Here is a 26946-nt window from a genome sequence, read left to right as displayed (position 1 = left end):
AACCAAACACAGGCACATACCCTCTAAAGTAGGAAAATTAGCTAATATAGTCCAACTATCATATTGCTTCACGGTTTGGGTATTTCAATGTATTTTTTTAACTTTGTTCAATATTTAAAAAATATTGTAGCTTTATAAAGTTGGAATGCAGAACTAACCACTAAACCTTTTATGCATACCTGAGTCATGAAATGTTAGACAGCACAGACATGAGAGTAATGAGAGACTTTATTTTCTTACTTTCATCCAAATACCCTTTCTGAAAAACATAAAACCATGCACACTGATGGCACTCTTATAAAGAAAAGCTATTGTAGCCCCTAAGCTGAAATTCAACAGTAATATAAATAAAATCTTAAATTATATTATGTGAAAGGATTCATAGGTAGGCTGTTAATTTTCAGAAAATAGTTATGTCAAGTCAAAATTAACATGTTGAGAGATGCTTCTAATTTTTCAAACATTTTGACACAATTTATTTCCAATTACCACATTGACTGCTCTTGAGAAGAATAAGTACAGTGCTAATGTTCAAAAGATCATATGCAGACTGCTTTGCTCTGTTTAAAAAGAACCAGTTACACCCATGTAATTCTAATGGTGCTGTCTTCTAAAATTCAAATGCACAGCACATACATAATATTTAAAGATCTGTTTTAATTTATGTGTATGTATGTATGCATGTGCATGTGGCTCTTCACAGAGGCCAGAGAATGTGTCTGATTCCAACTGAGCTGGAATTATAGGTTTTTGTGAGCCTCCATGAAGGCGCTGGGAACTGAACCCTCTGCAAGAACGGCAATTGCTCTTAACTGCTGAGCTGCTTCTCCAGCCCTCAGCCATGTCTAAAGTCTCATAACTTGTACTGATTTTGATCTGGTCAAAATAAGTTCTAATAGGACCGCTAAGAAAATATATTTAGCTAAGATGTAAGATTGATCTCCACTTCATTTTTTAAGTAAAAGATGATTACAATTCGGCACAGTAACATGATGAACAAGTTTTTTTGTTTTTAGGCCACTATATTCTGTGGATGTATGTGTATTGCATATGAATATACATATCCACATGTGATCATGTATATCCATATGTGAATATACATACTCGTATATGGATATGCATATTCATATCGGATATACATATTTATGTGAATATACATATCCATATATGAATATACAAACACAGAAACCAAGTGACAGCACATGACATTTCAAAGACATTTAAAATGGCTCATTTTCTGGTTTTAGGAAAACAATATAAGAGGCAAATTTTCCCTCAATTAAAAAAATTTATTGTGATTAAAATGGTCTATTTCAACTCGATCATTGGTATAATAATTTTGTGACAAAAATCTGTATGACGTATGCAGAAATGTTACCTTAAAGGACTAGTAGGCAATCATGCTTAAATCACAACATAAAAATACAGCAAATCAAATTTTAGTAAGCCTCCTTCCATAGGATACACTGTTCTACGACTGAGAACAGTGTGATTTGGTCCTGGAAGGTAGCTCTTGTTCACAGGTGATATGTATCAACAGTGTGGGTGCATGAAAACTAAAGAGAAATGACGTTTACCCAATCCTGGTATTTCTTGACATAAACAAATGCAAACCGCTTCTGCAGCAGCCAAGGAGGCTTACCCACAGGAGCCAGGGAAACGCCCTCTGAGCCGGGCAGCACTGCCTGCACCCAGACAATGAACAGCACCACTGCAGGACACCAAGCCAGAGGGCAGGGGCTGGAATAAGCAGCAAGCGACCAGAGTGCACACGCTCAAACCAAATGCAGTGCCAAAGCAGAGGGAGACAGGCAGAAGGCACGTGCTAGGACAGAGTCAGGATGCTGGCCAACCTCCACCACCTAGAGCCCTGTGGATGTCCAGTCTGATATGAAAGTAACAGGGACCCTCAGTTTATAAGAACTCACAGCACAGATGCTGGGAGGTGCTACCTCAGCAGCTCAGACGCTGGGCTATTTAAAGCTCTGCCAAATGAGACAGTTATAACAGAGCTTCAACTCTATTCTGACACTTTACACATTATTCTCTGTAGAATGGGGGGTATGCAACTTAAGCAATTTTAATAAATATTAGAAGTGTTTGTTATTTTGTAAATATAAAGAAAAGTAGCTAAATAGAGCAATATAATAAAAATATACAATAGACAGATCTTTTTTGCCATGAATATTTCTCACCTTTTTCTTTGAACATCTCAACACATAATTACAGTATCTTTCATTGACTTGCAAAATTTAACGAAAACCCAGCATCACATAGCTTCAAAATATAAAATACTTTAGTGATAAAGAGTTTGAGCTGCCCAGTAATCAAAATGGAAGATAACCAATATAGTGAAATATGCTACAAAGTAATGTTAAAATACAGCCATCTGAATTACAAACAACATCAAATTATATAATCCAAATAATCTTCACAAGTGGATATCAGTTCATGAAGAACATGAAAAATAGCATAAACTCCACTTAACGTTCATGTTTCCAGCAATCCCAGCACCTGAAAAGCCACGTGTGTTTGCCCCAAATCAATCGCATGTTGGCTGTGGTCACTAATTCTATTTTATCCAGTGTTCAATCAACAAGGCTTTTAAAAAACTTCTTATTTAATTCAGGAAACAATGTGACGTAATGTGTAGCCATCAGTAAGAGACATGACTGGAGCTCGCTCCTTGCTTATGTTTTAATAACAAACCATAGGCAGCCAAGGAGGGTTCCATACAACCAGGTGCCCACATACAGTTTCCTTCCAGACTCCGTCATGAGCATGACAGCAGTCAGACTACCCAAGACCAACACTGACGGTAGAGTCTTCCTGACACTTAGTCTGGAATGAACACTTTTCCCAGGAAATTTGTTTCTTCTTTCTGGATCTGGTGAATCATAGAATTCTACGAGCAACCTGCGGCCAGAATGAAAAACAACAAAATTGATACTTTCAGTTTTGGACATTTTGGTGTTCAAACAAGCAAACAAAAATCATCTACTGGATACTAATTACTTGCTGAGAAAGTAGAGTTCCTTAGAAAACCCAGGTAGGAGAAAAGACATCAGAGACAGCTCGGCAGGGTGCTCACTACTGGTTTACAGTATTATAGTCTATCCTTACCACACAGGAAGTAAAACACAAAACACTTGGTTTAAGCCTTTGATGAAGACTTTGGGAGATACACACACATACACACACACATACACATACACACACACACACACACACACACACACACACACACACATACACTTTTATTTTATGTGTATGGGTGTTTTGCTTGTGTGTGTACCATGCGCATGCGTGTCTAGTGCCTGCAAAGGCCAGAGAGGGTGTCAGATCCACTGAAATAGGAGTTACAAACAATTGTGAGCCACCATGTGGGTGCTGGGAAATGAACCCAGGTCCTCTGGCAGAGAGAGCTCTTAACTGCTGAGCCACCAACCACTCCAGCCCATTTTTGTTCCATCTGTAAGAAGCTATAGCAACCTGATTCATATGACTAGTGACTACTTTCACCCCTTCCCCCCATAGCTCTCAGCCCATGAGAAGTCAAGAAAAGGGTTGAGGCTGTAGCTCAATAGCAGAGCACTTGCCTATCATGTGTGAGCCCCTAGATCTAGTCTCTAAAAATAAGCTTTCAAAGAAGTTAAAGAAAAGAAATTCTTACAACATACATGGAGTTTTCATCCTGTGGCAGTTTGAATAAGAATGTCCCCCACAGGTTCATATATTTGAATGTTTAGTCACCAGGGAATGGTGACTATTTGGATGAGTAGGTGTGGCCCTGTTAGAAGTGTGTCACTGGGGGTGGGCTTTGAGGTTTCAAAAGCCCATGCCAGGTTCAGTCTCTATTGCCTGTGGATCAGAATTTAACTCTCAACTACTTCTCTAGCACCATTCCTGTCTGAATGTTCCCATGTTCCCCATCAAGATGATAACGGTCTAAACCTCTGAAGTCAGAAGGAAGTACCTAATTAAATTCTTTCTCTTTTAAGAGTTGCTTTGGTCGCCGGGCGGTGGTGGCGCACGTCTTTAATCCCAGCACTCGGGAGGCAGAGCCAGGCGGATCTCTGTGAGTTCGAGGCCAGCCTGGGCTACCAAGTGAGTTCCAGGAGAGGCGCAAAGCTACACAGAGAAACCGTCTCGAAAAACCAAAAAAAAAAAAAAAGAGTTGCTTTGGTCGTGGTGTCTCCTCGCAGCAACAGAACAGTGACTAAGACACCTCCCCAAAGTTCTTATTCCCATGTAATTATAAAAACAGATGAGACAAATAAAGAGCATAGTTCATTCATTCTCCCCTCTGACTTAAAACATGCAAGATTATAGCTGCAGCACATGCAACACAGGAAGTATTCCTATTGCCTTATGGGCACATTCATAGAGGTAATGATGAGTACATGTTTGTTGTAGAATATTATTTTAAGGTGTGTTACATTTGTTTATGCTGTGGAACATTTGTTTAATGATGTAAAGATGTGTTGCATTATTTTATGTTGCATTTGTTTGACTGTGAAGCTGTGTTACTGTGCCTGTCTAAAACACCTGATGGTCTAATAAAGTGCTGAACAGCCAATAGCAAGGCAGGAGAAAGGATAGGCGGGGCTGGCAGGCAGAGAGAATAGATAGGAGGAAAAATCTAGGAGGAAAAGATTGACGTACAAAAGAAGGGAAGAGAAGAGGACTCCAGGGGCCAGCTACTCAGCCACACAGCCAGCCATGGAGTAAGAAGAAAGGTATACAGAAATAGAAAAAGGTAAAAGCCCAGAGGACCTAAAGTAGATAGGATAACTTAAGTTAGGAAAAGCTGGCTAGAAACAAGCCAACCTAAGGCCGGGCATTCATAAGAAAGAACAAGCCTCTGTGTGATTTATTTGGGAGCTGGGTGGCGAGCTTCCAAAGAGCAAAAGATCCAAAGAATTAAAAAAAAAAAACAAAAAACAGCTACACATGTTAAGTGTCTGTAACACAAACAGGTAGATATTAAACACTGTCCAGTCCTTTTCTGAAAATACATTTTCATATTAAGATACATAAGTCTTCTTAAACTGTTCCCATCACCAAAGCGATCTTGAATTGATGGGCTGCAAAACTATGTCAGGTACTAACACTTGACAACGCAATGCATAAATCTAATATGAAGTTTCATTTTCAAATGGCTCTACTTGCAGTATTTTTTTTACTAACTCAAGAAAGGAGACAATATCATTACAAAAATATCAACTGCCCTTGCTCTTCCCACAGCACACTGGTGGTGTGCTCACCTGTACTTCAAAGTCTCCATGTCCACAGCCTTGCTGTTCCTTGTGTAGCTAGCACAGAAGAAAGGCTCTTCCTTTACATCTTATCCCAGAGCAGACTACTGCCCAGATAACACTACAGGTAGGCCACCATGACATGATCTTCACAGTGACTCATAATAGTTTAAAATTAGAAAACGTAAGGACAGAGTAAGATTTAACCCGAGTTCATCAAAAGCATTCTTGAAACAATACAAACTTTATTTTCACTTTAGCTGTGCCATTAGCTTTTGAAAAAGGCCTCCCAGTTGCCCGTGTTGAGTTGTCACTGTACAGAAACCAAAAGCTGTACTGATGTAGAAACGTTAAAGTTAATTTTTATACAAGGGCAATGCACCATTAAATGTGTTACATAGGAAGTATGTAAGGCCTTATCTATGCAAGTTTAATTAGTATTTCCTAAATAACGAAAACACCTCCTTTTCAACTTAGTTACTATAGTGAAATTTAGTTGAACTGCAGTTTCTGAATGCTGGAACTGTTACCACTTACTTATCTTTTATCTCAAAACGCTCATGAAGCCATTTTTTCATGTGTTCTTGTTCCTCTGGAACTTCATTTTTGTCTATACGATCAAAGTGAATATGAAGTCTGGGACACTGTTTGCAGAGAAACTCTAACAAAGAAGAAAAAGATTTCAGGTCTTACTACTCTAGAATTCATGATTATATAATGTAACTTACAATGAAAACAAATCGATAAAGACCCAAAAAGCTGGAAAAAAAAAAAAAAACAAACAAAAAAACCAAAACCAAAAAACCAAAACAACTATAAACTCATGACTTGCAGTATTAAGCTCAGGCTGAAAAATCCATCCATATTAGCCCACAGCACGTGCTAACTCTGGGCTGGCTGTCACTGACTCTAACAGCCGAACTCGAGGAGCAGCCATCCCTCCTAATGGAAATGTCCTAATGAAACCTATCACTTTGTATACTAACTGAAAAATTAATTTTTAAAATAGTTAAAAGTTAGAGTATTTTATGTTTTAATGTTTTCTCTCTTTTACTTTCAAAGCCAATTCCTTCCTCAAAGTATGTAAGAAAGCTGGCTGGTTTTGACCATCAAACTGCTTCATGTTCCTACAGCTTAACATGAAGATAAAGATGAGTGCTAGAAAAGTATTTAATACAAAAGGAATGTGTGGAGTCAGGGACTGCAGATTTTTTTAAAAAATAAACTTGAAGTCTTCATCACAGTGGTGTGCAGACATTTCTTAGAGCACATCTGCCTTCTGCCTCTTCCTCCGTAGTACTGGGATTATAATAGAGCTCTTCGCATGTGGCAAATATGTCTCTCTCCTCTCTCCCTCTTTCCCATCTCTCTAAAACTAATACTCTGAAAGGGGCCAGAATCTTTCACCACTCCTTTATTCACCTGTTCCCACGTTCAAATGTTGACTTTGTGGCTACAGTTACCTAAACTTTTCTCACTCAAAACCCTTTGGTTAAAATCTAGCACACGCTTGAAAAGGCACAATTTCTTCTTGTCCAATAATACAAATGTCCTTCCCAAACATGCTATAAAGAAGGTTCGAGACAAAAAGCATTAAGGGGGCGGGGGTGGGGGTGGGGAGGTGGGGGGGGGAGTTGGGTGTAGTAGCTCGAGCTCCAGGGCAGCTTGGTCTACATAGTTGAGTTCCAGGAGAGCCAGAGCAACACAGTGGGACCCTGTATTGAAAAATAAAACCAAACCAAGCCAAACAAAACAAACAGCACAAAAGAAGAAGGTTCAAGGCTACACTGACCATCACTGTACTCCTTGACACTGCTAGATGAGCAGCCTGTCCTCATCTCTTTGTAGATCTTTCCAGTTTCATATGTGAGCCTCTGGCAGAAAGAAGCCAGGTTAAAGACCTCCACAGACTCATCAGACACGTGAAATTTAGAATGATGAGTGAAATTTCAAATGACATACATTAGTACCCACCAGTAAGTGAAATACAGGAAGCCATCTGCGGGGCTAGACAATCTTAACAGGGGTGGTTGAATCAGGAGGACTGCAAATTTGAGGCTAGAGCTAGATAGCAAGACACCATACTTCCCCAGTAAAGCAGTGAGCACACTCACCAATTAAAACAAGAAAGAAAGAAAGAAAAGAGTTTATATCTTACCTGTCTCATGTACTACTCAGCCTCCAATACACGGAAATAAGGACTTACCAGTCATGGACGGTGAGTTTGAGTATTTTTCTGACCCTTTCTCAGTCCCTTCATAAACCACTGTGACATCGTAAATTGCATCTAAATGATTCTTCATAGAATCAAAAGCAACGTGAGTTGCCTTTATTCTTGGTGTCAACACGTGCTTTAATACTGGAAGGCCTAGAAAGCAGGTGGATTCAGTGCGGTCATGATTAGGAATACATTAAGTTCAACATCTAAATTACTTATCAGCTACCACAAATAGACAGGAATTAAAGTTTATGCCCTAACCTCACATCTATGAGGTGGCTATATGCTTAGAATGCTCTCCTGCATTACCATCTTTTCTTAGGTCAAAACACACTGAACATATATTCATTAACCTTCTACATGAATGAGACCTCCTGATGGAAGGTGGTCCTCAGGAAGCTTATGACCCACTGGGACCCTTCTCTTTGGTAACCCTGGCAGGAAAGATACCACAGAAGGGCAACAACATCTTGCCAATCACTCAAATTTTCTTAGGAGAAGAATTCATCATTCCCTCCACTTTCTTCTGCTGCTTCCTCTTCTTGACTTGAGTGTGGACTGACAATTTCACAGGAAACACTAGGTCTTACTATGTAATCTGAACAGTGATTAGGGAGAACTCGATTTGAAGTTTCTACTGCCTCTCTCCAGGGAAAGTGGCTACATAAGGAAGAACAGCTACAGTATGGTGGGACTGTCTACAGAAGAATTTTTAAAATGCAGGGTGGTGTGGGAAAGAAAACAATTCCCACAACCACATGTCTGACTTCAGTCCCCAGGGCAGAAGAAGTATAATTTATTCATAAACTTGTACCAAAGTCTGAAAAGTCAACCAAGCTGGGGAACATTTCTTGTCAGCTAAGTCCTTCTTTGCTACTGGAGGCCATCCAGTCTCAGGACTTTGATAAACATACACTGTCAAACTTGCAAGTTACCTTGACCAGATTTTTTTTTTTTTTTTTTTTTTTTTGACAGACCCAGGCTGGCCTCAAATTTCTGATCCTCCCACTTTAGAGCTAGGCGCTGGGATCACAGGGATGCACTACCATTTCTGGCTCAACCAGTGTTTTTATTAGATGATTAGGACTAGAAGCCCAAAAGGAGGGTTAGATGTGGTGTCAACATGAGGAGAAAAAACTCACAGAAAATTCTTGCCTGTCTGTACCTATTAACACCCAGTCCACTAATGTTCAATTATTCCAACCACACAAACTATGTCTACAACTAAGACAAAGCCTAGCCCTTCTGTGATTACACAGAAGGAAACCTCCATCCTAAGTCAGATAGCATGTCCCCTCTAGTCTTCATGCAGAAAGAATTGTGATCCCAACCAAGTGCTTCTCAGTTCTGAAGCATGATGTGGTACACACTCTCCTGAAATGTGAAGTCATTAGCTAACTGATCCTTCATAGTGTATTTACCCAATTCCTAGACATAGACTTAAGGGACTTGTACGAAAATGCCATAATGAACTCATATTTTATGGACTAATTTAAAAAAACTAATAATTAAGCCAGGCGGTGGTGGCGCATGCCTTTAATCCCAGCACTTGAGAGGCAGAGGCAGAAGATCTCTGTGAGTTCGAGGCCAGCCTGGTGTACAGAGCGAGTTCCAGGACAGCCAAGACAACACAGAGAAACTGTCTCAAAAAACCAAAACCAAAATAAAACAAAACTACTAAACCCTTTGGTCAAGGTTCACCCTCAGAAACACAGTGGTGGCTGGGTAACTACACACAGGTTAGAGTCATTTGGGAAGAGGGGCTGTCAATTAAGAAAATGCCTCCTGTAGGCCAGCCTATAGTGCATTTTTTTTGATTGATAACCAATGTGGGAGGGCCCAGCTCATGGTGGGTAATGCCACATCTAGGATGGTGGTCCTAGGGGCTATAAGAAAGCAAGTTGAGCAAGTCATGAGGAGTAAGCCAACGAGCAGCACTCCTCCATGGTCTCTGCATCAGTGCTTGCCTCCAGGTTCCTGCCTGTTTGACTTTCTGCTGTCTGCCCTCAAAGATGGACTATGATGTAGAACTATAGGCTGAAACAAACCCTTTCCTCCCCAGGTTGCTTTGGGTCATGGTATTTTATCAAAGTAATGGGAATCCTAACTAAGACAGCAGAGAGTTTATGATGTTCTTAATGGCCAGAGAAAAGAGAAAACAAATAGGGTTGCTGATGTTTCAGAAATGAGAGGCAGAAACAAATGGGCTCAGTGGGGCTAGTGAGATGGCTGAGATAGCACATGGGTTTGCTCCCTAACACATGCTTCTTAAACACACAGCTATGGCACATAATGAGCTCTGTCTTCAGAGTGAGCAAATCCAGTCTTCTTGGTCTTTCTACTGTGTCTCTCAACATTAGCTTAGCCATCACTAACAGACCTGCCTGCTGTGGCATCTGACATCCACTCTCTGATTATTACACATACACCTGTATTTCTGTATGATACATATAAATTTGTGTATGTTTACTTTTGTTATACACCAGTTTTTATACTAAGTCACTCACAAAAGTGCACTTTCTCTGAATAATCATTTACTTACATTTTAACCCAATTCACAGCATGGGAATATGTGCCACAGCAAGCATGTGAATCTAACCTCTACAACACAAATTACTAAGAATCTACTTAACTCTGTAAAAGATCAGATATTCTTTCATCCAGTTCTTATGAGAAACACATATTCTCATGGACTGGAGATGGCTCAGAGGTTAGGAGCTCTTCCAGAGGTCCTGAGTTCAATTTCCAGCAATCACACATGGTGGCTCACAATCATCTACAATGAGATCTGGTGCCCTCTTCTGACATGCAAGCAGAACACTGTATACATAATAAATAAATAAATAAGTAATCTTAAAAAGGAAAAAAAAAAAAAGGAAGAAACAGATGTTCTCCAGGAAGAAGGAATCTAAAGAAAACAAAGATCATTCTCCTTAAAAAGTATTTTTCTGAATATAGTCAAACTTTGACTTACCTCGTTGAGCAGCAAATGCCTGGCTGGCTGAAAGGAGTTTTGTCTGTGTTCTTTTATACCTTGTTCCCTCTGGAAAAATCACAAGATACATCTGTGGGGCATAAATGAACTTTAGTTTGTGTGAGTCCACTGTTGTTAGCACTGACTAAGCAATTCGAACTGTTACTGTTGCAGTAGTGTTTCATATGGTGAGAAAACGCGTATTCATGTATAAACAACCTTTACTTTTAGCAGAGTGACCCAAATGCAGATTCAATTAAGGCCGACCACAACATGGGCTATAATAAAATGTAGGTCTACATTTAAGGTAAAGCCAATCTTTAAAAATCTAAAACTGTTTTAAAAAGTTTTAGAACATGCTAGTTAGTCACTAATATAAAATCTGGACACAAAATGCTGCCCTGTGATTAATGATCACCCACCTCCAGTTCCCAAAAATAAATCATGACTGCTGTGGGATGGTCTGTATGTCAAATCTGTTGCTCTGGTTGGTTAGTAAATAAAACACTGATTGGCCAGTAGCCAGGCAGGAAGGATAGGCGGGACAGGCAGAGAAGAGAATTCTGGGAAGTGGAAGGCCGAGGCAGAGAGACACTGCCAGCCGCCACCATGACAAGCAGCATGTGAAGATGCCGGTAAGCCACGAGCCATGTGACAAGGTATAGATTTATAGAAATGGATTAGTTTAAGATATAAGAACAGTTAGCAAGAAGCCTGCCACGGCCATACAGTTTGTAAGCAATATAAGTCTGTGTTTACTTGGTTGGTTCTGAGCGGCTGTGGGACTGGTGGGTGACAGAGATTTGTCCTGACTGTGGGCCAGGCAGGAAAACTCTAGTTACACATGACATTTTATTTTTGCATATATTAAAATTTTATTAGCACATATTAACTCTACATGTTAGTGGAATCTGCTGTATGTCTGCACAAACACACACAGAGCACACTCATCATATCCAACCTTCAATCTTCCACCATTACAGGAGTGTAGCTGGCAATGTCCTTAAGTATCAAGGCTAACAGTACATCTATCTGAAAACTGCTTATGAATTTAGTATTTGCGTTTCAAAAGGCTCCTACAATATTCCATTTTATAGAGCTCTCCGAGTGCTTTTTTACATCATTTACTTTAAGCCACGTCATACTCATACATAAAACTGAGAATGCAATATCTGCAAACAAAACAAAGTATCAAGATAGATACTAAGTCATCAATTGATATGCTTTTATATTTAATATCTTATGAAAGTAAAAATAAAAATATTAAGGCCATGTAACAAGAAAACTTCTACTTGAGAACTGAGTGATGTAAAAAACACTTTTTAATTGGTGGCCAACAGACAAAACTCACTAAGTAAACACAATAATATAGAAAACAATAGGATAGGGATTCATGAGAGGAAACTATGTCCATTTATCCATGCTCAAATGATCCCCAACAATACTATTTCCCTACACAGTCAGTATAAGAAGCAATGTTTTTCCTGAGCAATCTGTGGATATAAAACTCCTACTAAATGAACCTATAGGAGAATATAATAAATTTGTTTATGAAACAAGCCTACAAAGAAACGCAGTGATTCATCTGAAAAGCTAGTATAATGTACAACAGCATCTCTGCAACTCTCCATTTGCAGCTCCTTTTGTTCCCAAGGGCTGTCTGGCATTGTGAACAGCTGATCCCCAGCTGTAGCATTATGTTGGGAGCTTGTGGAGCCTCTAAAGTATAGGGCCTAACTGAAGGAAGTCACAGAGAGGCAGGCCTTGAGAATATAACCAGTTCCACTTCCTGTCCTACCCAGACGTGAGCAAACAGTATCATTCTCTGGTGGCCTCAGCTATGTCACAGTGCCACTCTGCATGATGGGACATACCAACAAAGCACAGGCCAAAATAAAGCCTTCTCTCAAGTTGCTTCTTATTAGAAATTTAACTAGGGCACCAAGCAGAGTGGGTAATACAGAAAATTAGTACAGAGAGTGGTGTTCTTGCTATGGTAAACCTGACCCATGGCTCTTAGGCATTTGGTTTTAGGCCTTACAGCTGTTTGAGGGTAGAATGTGGAAGATTTTGGAGCTATTATGTAGAGAACCCCTAAAACATTGTAACTAGAGCTTGACTGGCCAATCTGATGATAGTTTAGAAAATCCGGATGAGAGAAATGCAAACAGTGGGGCCAGGTTCATTATGTTTCAGAATAAACAATAAAGATTGGGAATTATTCCAAGAGACTGTTTTTATTACATTCTAGAAAGAATCTGGCTGCATTTTACCCATTTCCTGATAATATGAGTTAGGCTGAATTAAAAAGCAATGGATTAATATGTTTGGTGAAGGAACTCTCAAGACAATAGTATCCAGGCTCTGGCATTATTACTGCTCACCACTCTTGGCCAGATTTACAGTGAGAAAGACCAGAAAGATGTGGGGGAAAATATGTGCTTTGGGAATGAAAGGAATGTGAGCAAGTTCAAAGCTGCAGACAAAAAAGGTGTGAAGAAAGCAGCTACATTAGAGGTTAAAGCTGGTACAGAAAAACCTCATATTCTTCACCAAGACAAAGGATGCCCTCAGGGCAAAAGATTCCCATCCATGGAAGGGTCCAGCTTATAAAATAGCAAATTCATCTGAGAGGAGAGAGTTTGAACTGAAAAAGCCTCAGCAGGGATTATCTCCTCGAAAACAAAATCACCTAGGAAAGTATATTCTGAAGTTACATTTCAAAGGTCACTGTGGTCCAACGGGTCCAGGCTGTTTCTCCAAAGAGCAGATTTTGGTAGCAGCATCAAGTCGGTGCTGGTCTGCACACACACCAGGCATTAAAAGTGAAATGAAGAAGTAATGGAGGCTTGTACACAGGCTCCAGAAAGCCAATCAGACAAGCATGTAGCAGGGCTGATTCCCTGCATGGAGCTCCTGAGTGAGCTGTTATGTGAAACTATAAAGGAGAAGCCCTAAGTTGCAATGGAGACTCCAAAAGTGAGGGATATTGACCCAGGAAAGCTACAGGCACTGGAGAGAGCCAGACTAACAAGAGAGGCTGAATGTGCATTGCTGGTAACACAGCTGGAAAGGTGTGGGTCTACCCAGGCCCAGCAGAGCTGCCATGATGCCAAGAACCCAAGTTGGCAGACACGGAACTCCAGGGTTTGGTGTTTACAATGATGGGTTTCAGTCTTGCTTTGATCTGATCTTTCCTTGTGCTCCCAATTCCTTTTTTAGAATAACAATGTTTATTCTGTGCTATTGTATATTGAAGTATGTATCTTGATTTTATTTTTTTTTTTAATTTTACAGGGGCTTACAAATAACAATCTGCCTTGAGTCTTAGCAGGCTTTGTAGTTTTGAAGTGTTAGAATTATAAGACCATAAGACTTGAAGTTGGACTGGAAGCATTTTGCATTATAAGATGGCCATGAACTTACAGGGTTAGGGATGAAATGTGCCAGTTAGGATGTAAAATATCCACCACAGGCTCAGGAATGTGAACATTTGGTTTCCAGGTGGCAGGTACTGTTTTGGGAACTGTGGAACCTTCAAGACATGGTGCCCCACTGGAAGAAGTGGAACTCAGATTTAGAGCCTGGTCTTGCTTCCTGTCCTGTCCCCAGACCCACAGAGATCTGAGCAAGAAGGCTCTTGCTGCCACAGCTGTTGCCATGCCTTCTCAGTCCTGGTATCCCCAAACTACACATCCAAATACCTCCTTCTTCCTTTACCTTGCTTCTTGTCAGGTATTTAGTCATACCAATGAGAAAGCAATACAGTGTCCACGCAAATATATTAGGTTTTTGCCCAACCAGAGAAGACTCTTTAAAATCCATTATCATTGCCAAATTTGTCATTGTTGTTTGTTTGTTTTTAAGACAGAAGTATTTATTTCGGTTTAGGATTCCAGCAAGAAAGGGATCAATCATGGTAGGGAATTGTGGAAGCAGATAGGAGATAAGGCATCAGGAAGAGTGAGAGTTCATGTCTCAAACTTTGAGCAGGTAGCAGAGTTTGGACTGGGAATTGTGGTAATATATTGTGTACCCTAATAAACTTGCCTGGGGATCAGGGGACAGAGCCAGCCACTAGATTAGACATAGAGGTCAGGCAGTGGTGGCACACACCTTTAATCCCAGTACTGGGAAGCACACACATACCTTTAATCCCAGGAAGTGATGTCTGGGCAGAGAAAGGTATATAAGGCGTGAAGAAACAGGAACTCTCTTTAGGCTGAGGATTTCGTAGAGGTAAGAGCTAGTGGCTGGCTGTTCTGCCTCTCTAATCTTTCAGCTTTCATCCTTATATCTGGCTCTGGGTTTTTATTAAAAGACCATCTAAGATTCGAACAACAGGGACTAGTGTGGGGCTTTTAAATCTCAAAGCCCTTCCCTAGTTATATACTCTCTCTAGCAAAGCCATGCTTCCTAAACTGATGTAATCAGCGTGACTACATGAGAACCAAGTTTTCAAGTATCTGAGCCTCAAGTGGAGATTGTCTTGCAAAGTATCACATATAATGTTTTTGTTTATGTGATGAGGCCTGGGCACGTGGACCTCTTTTGTTGTTTCTGTATTTGATATGAGTGAAGGAAGCTGGGAAAGCCCACCCTATGTGCAGAGGGTTGAGCCTGAACACTGGATATGGCATGGAAGAGATGAACTCAGGTGACAAAAGGAACTGGGCTGGTATACAGGATATAGATCTGGTCTAATCCTGAAGGTTAGAGTTACTCTGGACAGGGCTGACAGGACTAGGCTTGGGCACAGAGTCTGACATTCAGGCTAGAACTGTTGATTTAGAAGAAAGCATGGAATGAGTGATGTGGATTCACCAGTCTGAATTCAGGTATAAGATTTATGGGTCCTGACAGGCATGGTAGAGCTGATTGGGTTGCACAGAGTGGAGTTGGTGAGTAGATTATCTTCCCAGCTAGGTATAAGGGCAAGGAAGGGCTCTTTATAGGTGTGCTAAGAATTAACAAGGCAAACTGCATTCTTACCGTAAGTGGAAATGGCCCACAGAGGCACTGAGCATGTGTCCCTAAGGCATTGCTGAGGGTGGGTCTAACGGCCCTCCCTGCTGAGAGGCAGCCGTCCACAATACATGGGAAGAGTGCTCAGATGAGTGGCATCTGGTGTGTCTTTGGAAAAGGAACTCAAATCTTGATGGATGAATGGCTTTGGGGAGGAGTCCAGGTTACCCAACTAGGAATGAGGCAAACTGAGTCTGTTCATAAGAGTAAACAGGGTAAGCACACCATTGGGACTTCCTAGCTTATGATGGTACACAGAAAGTGACATAGAGCCTGCATGGGTCTGCACTAGGTCCTCTACATATATGTTATGGTTGTTAGCTTGGTGTTTTGGTGGGACTCCTAACAGTCAAAGTGGGGGTGTCTCTGACTCTTTTGTCTGCTCTTGGGACCCTTTTCCTCCTATTGGGTTGCCTTGCCCAACCTTGATACAGGGGTTTGTGCCTAGTCTTGTTATACTGTGTTCTGTTGATATCCCTGGGAGGCCTGCTCTTTTCAGAAAAGAAACAGAGAAGGAATGAATCTGGGGGAGAGGGGAGGTGTGTTCAGGTAACTGGCAGGAGTGGAGGGAGGGGAAACTGTAGTTGGGACGTATTGTATGACAGAAGAATAAATTAAAAAAGAAGCATGCAAAATAAACATTCTTAGGGCAGTTGCCAAGAGTGGGCTAGTTTCAAATCTTATTCCAACAATCTTTCTCTAAGTTTGTCTGTTATACTATATAAATAAGGCCAACCACTCTATTAATTGAAAATCACAATTCTTTTTTTTGTACCCCCTCCTGGATTCATAATATTTTTCTTCTCCCTTTATTAAAAATATTCAGCTAGGCAGTGGTAGTGTATGCCTTTAATTCTAGAACTTGGGAGGCAGACACAAGCAGATCTCTGATTTTGAGGCCAGCCTAGTCTACAGAGCAAGTTCCAAGACAGCCAGGGCTATGTAAAGAAACCCTGTGACAAAAAAAAACAAAAACCCCAAACAAATAAATAAATAAAACTTTTTAATGTTGGTTACATGTACTAACTTCTTTGCTGCTGGCCAAAAATTGGTATTTATCATGGTGTTGTCATGGACACGAGGCAGGTGGTCACAAAGGAGGAGGAGGTTAAACCTGAAGGGCCTGGCAAGAAAAGAATGAGCAAAGGGCAGCCTTAAACTTCTAGACTCTCTTCTCAACTGCGACTATGTACATGAAATCCCTGCTCAAGAACAGGAGGAGTAAGAACCACAGAGAAAGCCTGGCAAGCTACATCACAGAGACCATGTTCAGGCTGTTTGCTACTACCACATTCATTGCCTTATCTGTTGAACTTTTACCAAAAGAATCAGTTTCATTCTCTTCTATGATGATCTTCTATGTATTTTTAAAAATACATATTTAAGACACAAAATATCATTTTAAAGAGATGCTTCAGCCTCTGATGGAAAAGTGGAAATCTGTTTTACACTAAAAACTATTCAAAATGAAGAGCTATTAACACAATTATTAAATTTCTAAATGTTTAAATTATAGCCTATTATTGAAATGATAATTTTCTTTTAAAAGCAGTTTTTCCCTATGAACTGCATTAATTCATTTACTTTTTCACCGAGTCTCAGTCTCTTATTTCACAGTGAGAGACTGTTAAAGGACTAGAGGAAACTCCAAGCAGCAATTTGCATGCTCTTAAAATTTCTTTCTATTTTAGTTAAAAAAAAAAAAACTAACTTACTAGTTAGTTTTCAGAGTCAACACATTCATACAGCAATAACCTTAGAACTTTAAATCTTGATTAGTTGTATACTCCATAATATGTTTACAAGAAAACTGTAAAATATAATTCCTTCCTCATCAAGCTTATTATCAACCATGGAAAAGTCACATGTATACACACACACACACACACACACACACACACACACACACACACACACACACACAAAGTATGGAAGGAAAGACAGTAAGCTGCATCTATACCTGTATCTCAGAAATTTGTGACAACATGGTAGTCACGTGACATGACAAGGGAAGCTCCCTGGCCCTTACAAGGGTGATCACCATAAACTACCCAGGAGGCCAATGTAATCACAAGGGACCTATCACAGGAAAAGCCTTGGTGAAGAATCAGTCCAAGGAAGTGCCACTAAGGGAAGCACAGACCAGTTGCTGCTGGTTTTGGATATGTCCTGAAATCATCCGACAGGCAACAGCTAAAAGCTGGAAAGTCAAGAATGTTATTCTTTCTAGTCTCCAAAAGGAACTATAACGTTTTAGATCAGGAGTACTGAACTTGTAACATCCATGTATTTTCCAAAATTAGTGATAATAAACCACAGAACCAAGCTCAGAAAGGCTCATCTAGGTTTAAAACAAAAACAAACCTATACTACTTTGCTTAAGACAGAGGCAAAGACCAGCTGATGAAAGCAGCCAGAGAAAACAGGCTGCAACACACAGAACAGTCTCCACACACAGCACTCTGATGACCATTTTACTAGAAGATACAAAGAAAGGGCGGACTGTGAATACAAGGCCAATGTCCGTGCAAAAATGAAGCTGTTTATTTGCTTCCTAGATACAACCCCACAGCAGAAGACACAAGAAACTCTAAAGTAATTGTCTCTGGCTGGGTTGGCTGGCGAGCTGGAGGAAAGAAGGGGCACACACAAGTCTATGCCTTCATATTTTACATTTTCAGAAAAGTACAGTTCTGTCTTCTGAAGATATTTAAAAACAAACAAACAAACAAAAACTTCTATTAAATTTCACACCATTTCAAACCAAGGCATCCCCTTTTCTGTGTTATGGTTGTTCTCTGGGTGTGCTGTAAATGGAGAAAGGGCCACTGCTCACCATTATATCCTATCACCACCATCTCCACATTAGGTGCAACTTCCTACCTTAGAAAGTCCTGGAAGGTACTCAGAAGTAAACACTGATCATACCAGCCAATAAGCAGCTCTGGCTGCTGCCTGGTAAGTGGAGGGCATGATGTTAGAAGAAGGTGAGAGGAAAAAGAAAAGAACTCTGCAAGTTCTTACCACAGTCATTAAGGTCAACTACAGAGAGGGAGCCACAGGGAAAAGGCATTTGGAAAAAAGCAACTGGCATTCTTGAAATAGAAGATTGAAATTATTTTCCCCCCTTTATGGGGAAAAGTTCTGTAAAATATTCACTCTAAATGATTTTTCATCAGGAGACTCTTTACTTTGCTTTTTGTAAACCTTAACTTATGCAATAAAAATCCACATTTACACAAACAGAAAACAGTTGTTCTTCTAAAACTAAATCTAAAATGAAGACTAGTTCTTTAGTGCTTAAATGCAAAGCTGCCAATGAACCTTCATCCTCTGTAGACTAAAAGACACATGCTTGCTCTTCCTGAGTCAATACTGATAATCACAAAAAAAAAAAACCCTTATAATCATCAGTAACAATCTTTCCTGATAGCCAAAAGGACAGTTCATCTCAGCAAAACTCTGAATTAGTTATTCTTTATGGGGTAATATGTTTTCAAAATGACTCAGATTTTAATTTCTTAAGTTGCAAACTGAGTTGAGGAGTGGAAACAGGCACTCTTACTGGTGTTCCTGCGTTCACGTAGCTCTGAAGCTTGTTTCTCATTTCTTTTTCATTAAATTTGGCACTTCGTTTTACATAAATTCCTCCATGCTGGTACATAAAAAAGAAAAAGAGAAAGAGAATTACTCTTTAAATAACTAATCATCATAGTCATCAAAAAGGCAGCTTTACTCCCAATGAGTAAAGTATAAAACTACATTTCAGAACTACAGTTAATATTTAAATATTACCATCTATACAATTTATAACTGAAAATTCTATTTCTACAGAACCCAAGAAAAACTGCATGCTGCACTGTACTAGAAAATACACAAACATTTAATTTTGTTAGCAGTTAAAATATTCTTCCTTCTTTAAAAGATTTAGTTCAAAAACTTCTTGTGATGGATCTTAACTCACTGATTTCTATTGACTCATTGATGACTGTCATCAACAAAGTCAATTAAAAGTATCCAGGATGAGAGATGGCTCAGTGGCTAAGAGCACTTGCTGCTCTTTCAGAGGACCAGGGTTCAGTTCCCAGCACCCACACGGTCACAACCATCTCTAACCCAGTTGCAGGGGATTCAGTGTCTTTTTCTGACCTCCATGAGCACCAGGAACATATATACACAAGACACTCAATGACATAAAATAAAGCCAATTAAAAATAATAAATAAAAGCGGCCACTGGCTGGGAAGGAAGGGTATAAAAATTTTTTTTTAAAGTCTATCTACACTTACAATCTTTAGGGAATTAAAATATGGACTAAGTACTAGAAATACATATACTCAAGACACTCAATCACACAAAATAAATTAAAAACAATAAATAAATGAAGGAAGGAAGGGAGAGAGGAAAGAAGAAAAAAAAGAAAGCTGGCTACTGGCCAGGAGGGAAGGGCATAAAAAATAATTTTAAAAAAGTCTACATTTACTACCTTTAGGAAATTAAAATATGTACTCAGCTACAGAGATTTATGTGACATCATTACAGACTGAATTTTGTCTCCCCCAAATTTTATATTGAAGCCCCAACTTCCACAGTGACTATATATGGAGATAAGGTCTGTAAGAAAATAATTACAGTTAAGTGAAATACTAGCTAGGGCCCTGCTAGTGGAACACACACCAAGAATGCATATATGTGGAAAAAAGGCCAGCTCAGAATACAGAGAGAAGGCAGTCTGCAAGTCAGAAATGTGGGCCTTGAAAAAAAGCAGTACCACCCACACATAGTCTGATCTTGAGATTTTTAGCCTTCAAAACTGTGAGAAATACATTCCTTCACACTGAACACTTCATATACTGAGCTCAGTACCTGGGTTTTTTTTTTTGTTTTTTTTTTAAAGATTTATTTATTTATTATGTATACAGTATTCTGTTTGCATGTATCCCTGAAGGCCAGAAGAGGGAGCCAGATCTCATTACAGATGGTTGTGAGCCACCATGTGGGTGCTGGGAATTGAACTCAGGACCTCTGGAAGAGCAGCTGGTGTTCTTAACCTCTGAGCCATTTCTCCAGCCCCCCAGTACCTGGTTTTATCGCCTACAGATTACTAACTATTTTGGAATCAATTTTTTAAAACTTTTTAAAAATAATTTATTGCCGGGTGGCAGTGGCATGTGTCTTTAATCCCAGTACTTGGGAGGCAGAGCCAGGCGGATCTCTGTGAGTTCGAGGCCAGCCTGGTCTACAGAGTGAGATCCAGGACAGGCACCAAAACTACACAGAGAAACCCTGTCTTGGAAAATAAATAAATAAATAAATAAATAAATAAATAAATAATTTGTTTTTATTTTATATGCAATTGGTTTTTGCCTTCATGTATGTCTGAGTGAGGGTGTCAGATCCTCTGGAACTGGAGTCACAGACAGTTATAAGTTGTCATGTGAGTGCTGGGAATTGAACCCAGGGCCTCTGGAAGAGCAGTCAGTGCTCTTGATCACTGAGCTATCTCTCCAGCCCCTTGAATCAATATCTTAACATAATTGATTGATTGTCAAATTCTATACCTTTTAATTTTCTATTTGACTTCTAGGTATTTGTATTTCTGCTATTCCATTTGACTATTTGGAAAACCAGACATGTAGAGACTCACCATTAAGAATAAGAGCTGTGGAGAAGGCTTAGTTGGGAAAGCACTTGTCTCACAAATATGAGGACCCAAGTTTGGATCCCTAGAATCCATGTAAATAACTCAGCACAGCAGTGCACACTTGTAATCCCAGTAATGGCAAGGAGGCAGAGACAGGGAGTTCCTGGGGTTCACTGGCTAGCTAGCCTGGCCAACATGGCAAAGGTCTAGGAGATTGTCTCAAACAAAAAGTGGAAGGTGCTTGAGCAGTGACACCCACAGTTGTGCCAAAAACTGTCCCCTGACCTCCATATGCATCATGCACATTATGTGTGCACACACAGAATTCTAAATAAAAATACTTACATTTAAAATAAGCCATTTTAAAAACATCTGTACCGAGCATGCACGAGGCCCATGTTCAATCACTAGTACCATAAAACAAAGAAAATCAGACATATTTTCATTAAATTGTGTTGAATTTGAAACAAAAGAGCAAAGACAAAGGTTACCTGAGCAAAGTAAAACCCATACAACGGAAGCCATTTTAACTGGTCTTTCAGCACATAGCGCACATGTCCAAGGGCATCCTGCCGGGCAGCCAGCATGTCCGCGATAATCCAGTCAACTGTAAGAAAGAACCCAGTCAGTACATGACTAGCCAAAGTCAACTTCCACCTTCCCCTCACAGAAACAAAAGCTCTTCTTCAGAGCACGGTCTGCACAAGATAACTGAAAACATGACTACGGAGGCAGAGGCAGAAGGACCAGGAGCGCAAAGCCAACCTGGGCTACAGATCAGGTTCAGGCCCAGTAGGAAACACAGCAAGACATGTGTTGAAATAGCTTTTTTAATTTTCAAAAAGAAAATATGATTAAAATGCTTAAAACAAAGCCAACTCCAGACACATTAAAAATAAATAAACCTTAAATTAAGGAGGAGCTATCTTTCCCCATTTCTTAAAAGGCCTTTTATTTCAAGGATAAAACACAAAAAAACTACAAAATACATAGGGCTGGAGAGATTTTGCTCACTGGTTAAGGACATTTGCTGTTCTAGCAGAGGACCCAGGTCTGGTACCCACATAGTGGCTCTGCCTCTAACTCCACGTCCAGTGATGCCCTCCTCTGAGTTCCAAGTGCACCAGGTATATAAATGGTACATATTCATACATATATGCAAGGACTCACACACAAACACACACACACACACATAAAAATAAAAAACAAATGTTTAAAAACTTAATAAAATACTAAAATAATCCACTAACAGAATATAAATGGAACAAAGTCACTTTAAATTAAGGCTGAAAAACAGAAATGTTTCTTTTTTAATGAAGAGTAGGAAATTATAAAAAAATGGCAAAGGAAACAAGTGCAGTTAAATGTTCTATATACACAGTTTCTGACAAAAGGCCACCGCACTACATCTTTACTAATGACTTCATGGACAGTGTTCAACTGGAACGGCACCCAAACAAGGATCTCATGTGACTTAAACAGTGCTAGGTAGATATGTATTTCTTATTTCTCAGCATTTGAAACTGTGAGTTGCAATCCCATAAAAGGTCACTTTAGAGGTTGAAAAAACTTTGGAGATAAAAGTTTTTTTAACAATGACCAAAATTAATTCAAAATCAAAAGCATATTGATTCGGGTGCTTCCGGCATCTCTCCCCCATGCTGTATTGAGCAGCTTCCGTTCTGAACACGCAACACGTGTGCTTCTTTTCTTAACTGCATGTGCTGTCCCAACATGCAATGCCAATCAATGGTGCCAGAACCAAACATGACTCAGATTCAAGACCAGTAGAATGTTATTAAGTGCAGTGCATTTACCACCACACACACACACACACACACACACACACACACACACACACACACACACACAGTTTCCCGCTGCTACAGAAATATAATGGTTTAATTACAGAAGATATTTAATATTTCACCAGTACCATTCTTCAGCATATAAGTACCAAACTAGTATATCTTTCAATTGTATTGCATTTGATTGGACGTTTGATTTAAAAAACTGCTGTTTAATTGTTAGCTTGAGTTTCATTAAGTGAATTTTGACCTAATAATAGAATGGAATTTCAAACAATTTCTGGAATGGCATTAAATACAATTGTGCTGTGTTGTACTATGTGTTTATGGAAACAACATTCTTAGCATCAACAACTACAAAATTAAAATTCTGATGAATTATGAAAAACACTGAAATGGTCTACATCCTGTAGCATCAAATACTCAGTCAAAGTCAAGTTCTTCTTATTTACAAATTCAAGCATATCATTATGCAGATTCTTTCATCTTTAATAAATGCTAAAATTATATGTATTTAAAAATAAATCTCTTTACTATTTATTATTAATAAATGTTTGATCATATTATACTTATATACCTGGGGGTCATGTAAAACTTTCTCAGGTGAAATAAATAGAAATAAAGTGTCCTAAAATTTGGAAAAATTTAAGACTTAATAAATAGCTGCTGAACCTTCCATGAGAATGGAAACATCAAGGTGAGAGGTAAGGAAAAGTCTGCTAGGATTTAGAGAGGAATTCAAGGGTGTGAAATAGGCATGTTGGCTGGGCAGTGGTGGGGCACGCCTTTAATCCCAGCACTCCAGAGGCAGAGGCAGGCAGATCTCTGTGAGTTCAAGGCCAGCCTGGTCTACAAAGTGAGTTCCAGGAAAGGCGCAAAGCTACACAGAGAAACCCTGTCTCAAAAAATTAAAAAAAAAAAAAAAAAAGAAAGAAAGAAGAAAAGAAATAGGGATGTTGCTGAGAATCTGAAGTGAAGCGTATTCAGGGCCATGAAAATGAGAACAAATGGAGTGAATTAGAGGAAACATTTATTGTAAAACAACAAACGATTACAGCCAGTCTGATGTGCAGGCCTGTAATCCCAGCTACTTGAAAGACTGTGGCAGAAGGATCATGAACTCAAGGCCCACCAAAGTAACTTAGTGAGACTATGCTTCAAAAGAAATAAAAAGGACTGGGGGTGTAGCTCAGTAATGGAATACATCCCAATCCTGTGTGTGTCCCTGGGCTCTAGCTCAGCATGAAAGAAAGTGTGTGTGTGTGTGTGTGTGTGTGTGTGTGTGTGTGTGTGTGTGTGCAAACTATGGGAAAATTATAAAGTTACTGGAGTTTAAAGACTTATCAAAATGGGGCACTTTTCCACAGCTATAGTATAACTCTTGACCATTTAAAATTCTTTCCTAATGTACATACAAGTGGAACATTCTAGGATTTTATCTCTTTAAATAATGAATAATCAACTTTTAAGAAAAATCTTAATTAACTATTTTAAATTAGAAATTACAAAACAGTTATTTCTAGTTATATCTTGGAAATATAACCAAGCCTGTGAGAAGAATATTTAATATAAATGTTGTCTATATAGATGCTGAGAACTAACTCTGTGAAGGCTCTATGGCAGGGGTTCTCAACCTTATTAATGCTGCGACCCTTTAATACAGTTCCTCATGCTGCCGTGACCCCAACCATATAATTATTTCATTGCTATGTCATAACTGTAATTTTGCTATTGTTATGATTCATAATGTAAATATCTGATATGCAACCCCAAATGGGTCATGACTTACAGGTTGAGAAACATGTTCCTGGATATAAATGAGATAAATAGCTAAAAGCCAAATTTGATATCTTTTCCTGATATTTTTTTAAAGCTTAGGAAATAATAAATTCATTTTCATATTTAAATAAGCAGCTATATTCTGGACTCTGGTGCACCTTCTAAGAACTATTAAGAGAATATATAAATATTTCAAAATACGTCATGTATTTTGGATGTATCATGTATCATAGGATAAACTGCCTTGAATCACGCCCTTAAATTTGAAATTTTTAGCATGGTGGCAATGCCTTTAATCTCAGAGCTGGGAAAGCTGAGTCAGGCAAATCTCTGTGAGTTCAAGGCCAGTCTGGTCTACAAAGCAAGTTCTAGGCCAGCTGGAGCTACATAGTAAAACCTTGTCCCAAATAAAAAAGAACTTAGTCAAATGATATATCATAGACTCACCATGTCTACTCTATTCACTCACATTGAGGTTTTGGAGATAACACTGGATTAAAACATAGAAGGGAATGCACTGTATTCCCATAAATGTTTGTATTTTGTGCTCTGGCAAGAATAATTTAATTTGGTTAGTTAGGGGAAGCAAAGCCATGCTCCCCTTAACTTGGAGAGAGAACAGACAAATAAGCCTTATTCTCCTCATCTGTATAGTTGTGTCTTACGAGTCTCTAATTCTTTGGGTTATGATATATGACACATAAGAGCTTAGGCCCATGATCCAGTACTGTGCTATAACCACCATCCTACACATGACTGCTAAATGTTACCCATATGCCAGGCACTCTACTGGGATTATGAATGTAACTATTTGTACACTGCCTTAAAGCCTCGATCAGTAGGTATCACTCACATCTAACCCACGGTCTCAGAGAAGCCGAGTACTCTGTCCATTGGCACAGAGTCTACAGCAGGAGCACACGTACACAGGGTCTCCCAGACTGCAAAGCTCTCAAGTGTTTATGACCATTTACTCAACCATACATAGTCAGGAAACTGCCATCTAAACTAAATGAGCAGTAATGAAGTTTAAAAGGTAAGCAGTGTCAAAGCAGACAATTAAGAGGGAGAGGAGGAATCACTCCTCTGGAGTCAAAAGTTTACATAAATAAGGATACAGAGACAAAGATGTCATGTAAAGGCAGCAGCTGAGAGACTAATATAAATGTCAACTCTACATGAGCATCACCAGCAAGTGCCAGGTGAGGGCGAGCAAGGCTGGACCAACACTTCTGACATTCTCAGACATGTTCCACTGTGATTCTTACAAATACGGCAACCCACACTGGGTGGCCGGGCTTTAGAAGCCTCTGGAAGCCTAGAATTACATGCAAAAAAACAGGTGTAGTTTTCTCAGACCAGACTCCATACCTTTCTCCAGCATATACAGACTAACATGCAATTCTAATGCAATTCAAAGTCATTTTCTAGTATGTTCCCAAATTGTGGGTTTTTTAAAGGTGCATAAAATGTAGCCTTCTTAGTTTGTGGAACATGTATGTGTTCAGCAGAGTTCTTGCTTAACAAGCAAGGAGCTCTGGGTACTATCTTCACATTGACAAAAAAATTAAAAAATTGAAAAAAAAACTGTTTGCCAGTAGGTGGTAGAATATGCCTTTAATCCCAGCACTTCAAAGGCAGATGGACGCTGATCTCTGTGAGTTCGAGGACAGTCTGGTCTGCAGAGTGAGTTCTAGGACAGCCAGAGCTACACAGAGAATGCCTGCTTGGGGGTGTTGGGGAGAAGGGTGTTCTTGTTGGGAACAGGAAAAAAATCACCTTGTCCTTGGTACTGCCATTGTGACTTCAGACTCCATTTCACCTAAAGGATGAAACCAAGTCCAGGTTCCCAAGCCCTAGGCAGGCTGGGAATCTTTCAATAGCTGATCCACCTCATCCCTAAATCATAGAAATAGTCATTATGCATCTTTGGTTCTCTGGAAACATTATGCCTGCTCTTAACAACAGAAAGAACAAATGAAGCTGATTGGTTGGACTGAAAAGCTTGCATTGTATGTCAACTGACAATGATGAAACATTCAAGGAAGCCCCTAATGTCTAAATCCTGATTGATGAAAACTGTAGCTGTAACTCGGCAACAAAAGTTTGTGATTTTTGTGCTTAAATACTTGCTTCAACTGACGTCCAGGGTCTCAGTTCAGCTCCCAATCTGTGGCCTGATCAATCGGATCCTCCCCTTCCCCACTTCTTCTGTGCTGCCCTGCATTAAATCCTGCTCTG

At 39.5% G+C, this 26946-nt stretch overlaps 1 protein-coding gene across 1 annotated transcript in view; it reads right to left on the bottom strand.

Annotated features, from left to right (window-relative positions):
* Nucleotides 1-210: 210 nt before the first annotated feature.
* Nucleotides 211-26946, bottom strand: part of Agpat5 (1-acylglycerol-3-phosphate O-acyltransferase 5) — a 50083-nt gene continuing 23347 nt past the window's right edge. The window contains exons 3-8 of the mRNA XM_052751777.1: nt 21610-21725; nt 19041-19130; nt 10451-10541; nt 7465-7626; nt 5796-5919; nt 211-2916 (exon numbers count right to left, since the gene is read on the bottom strand). Of these exons, the coding sequence (XP_052607737.1) occupies nt 2691-2916; nt 5796-5919; nt 7465-7626; nt 10451-10541; nt 19041-19130; nt 21610-21725 (809 nt within the window). The 3' untranslated portion in view covers nt 211-2690. The remainder of the gene's footprint in view (nt 2917-5795; nt 5920-7464; nt 7627-10450; nt 10542-19040; nt 19131-21609; nt 21726-26946) is intronic.

Source organism: Peromyscus californicus, unplaced genomic scaffold (assembly GCF_007827085.1).
Source record: "Peromyscus californicus insignis strain IS unplaced genomic scaffold, ASM782708v3 Scaffold_23__1_contigs__length_62951481, whole genome shotgun sequence".
Lineage (NCBI taxonomy): Eukaryota > Metazoa > Chordata > Mammalia > Rodentia > Cricetidae > Peromyscus > Peromyscus californicus.
Note: the sequence above shows the minus strand (reverse complement) of the source record. Positions and strands in the feature narration are given on the sequence as shown.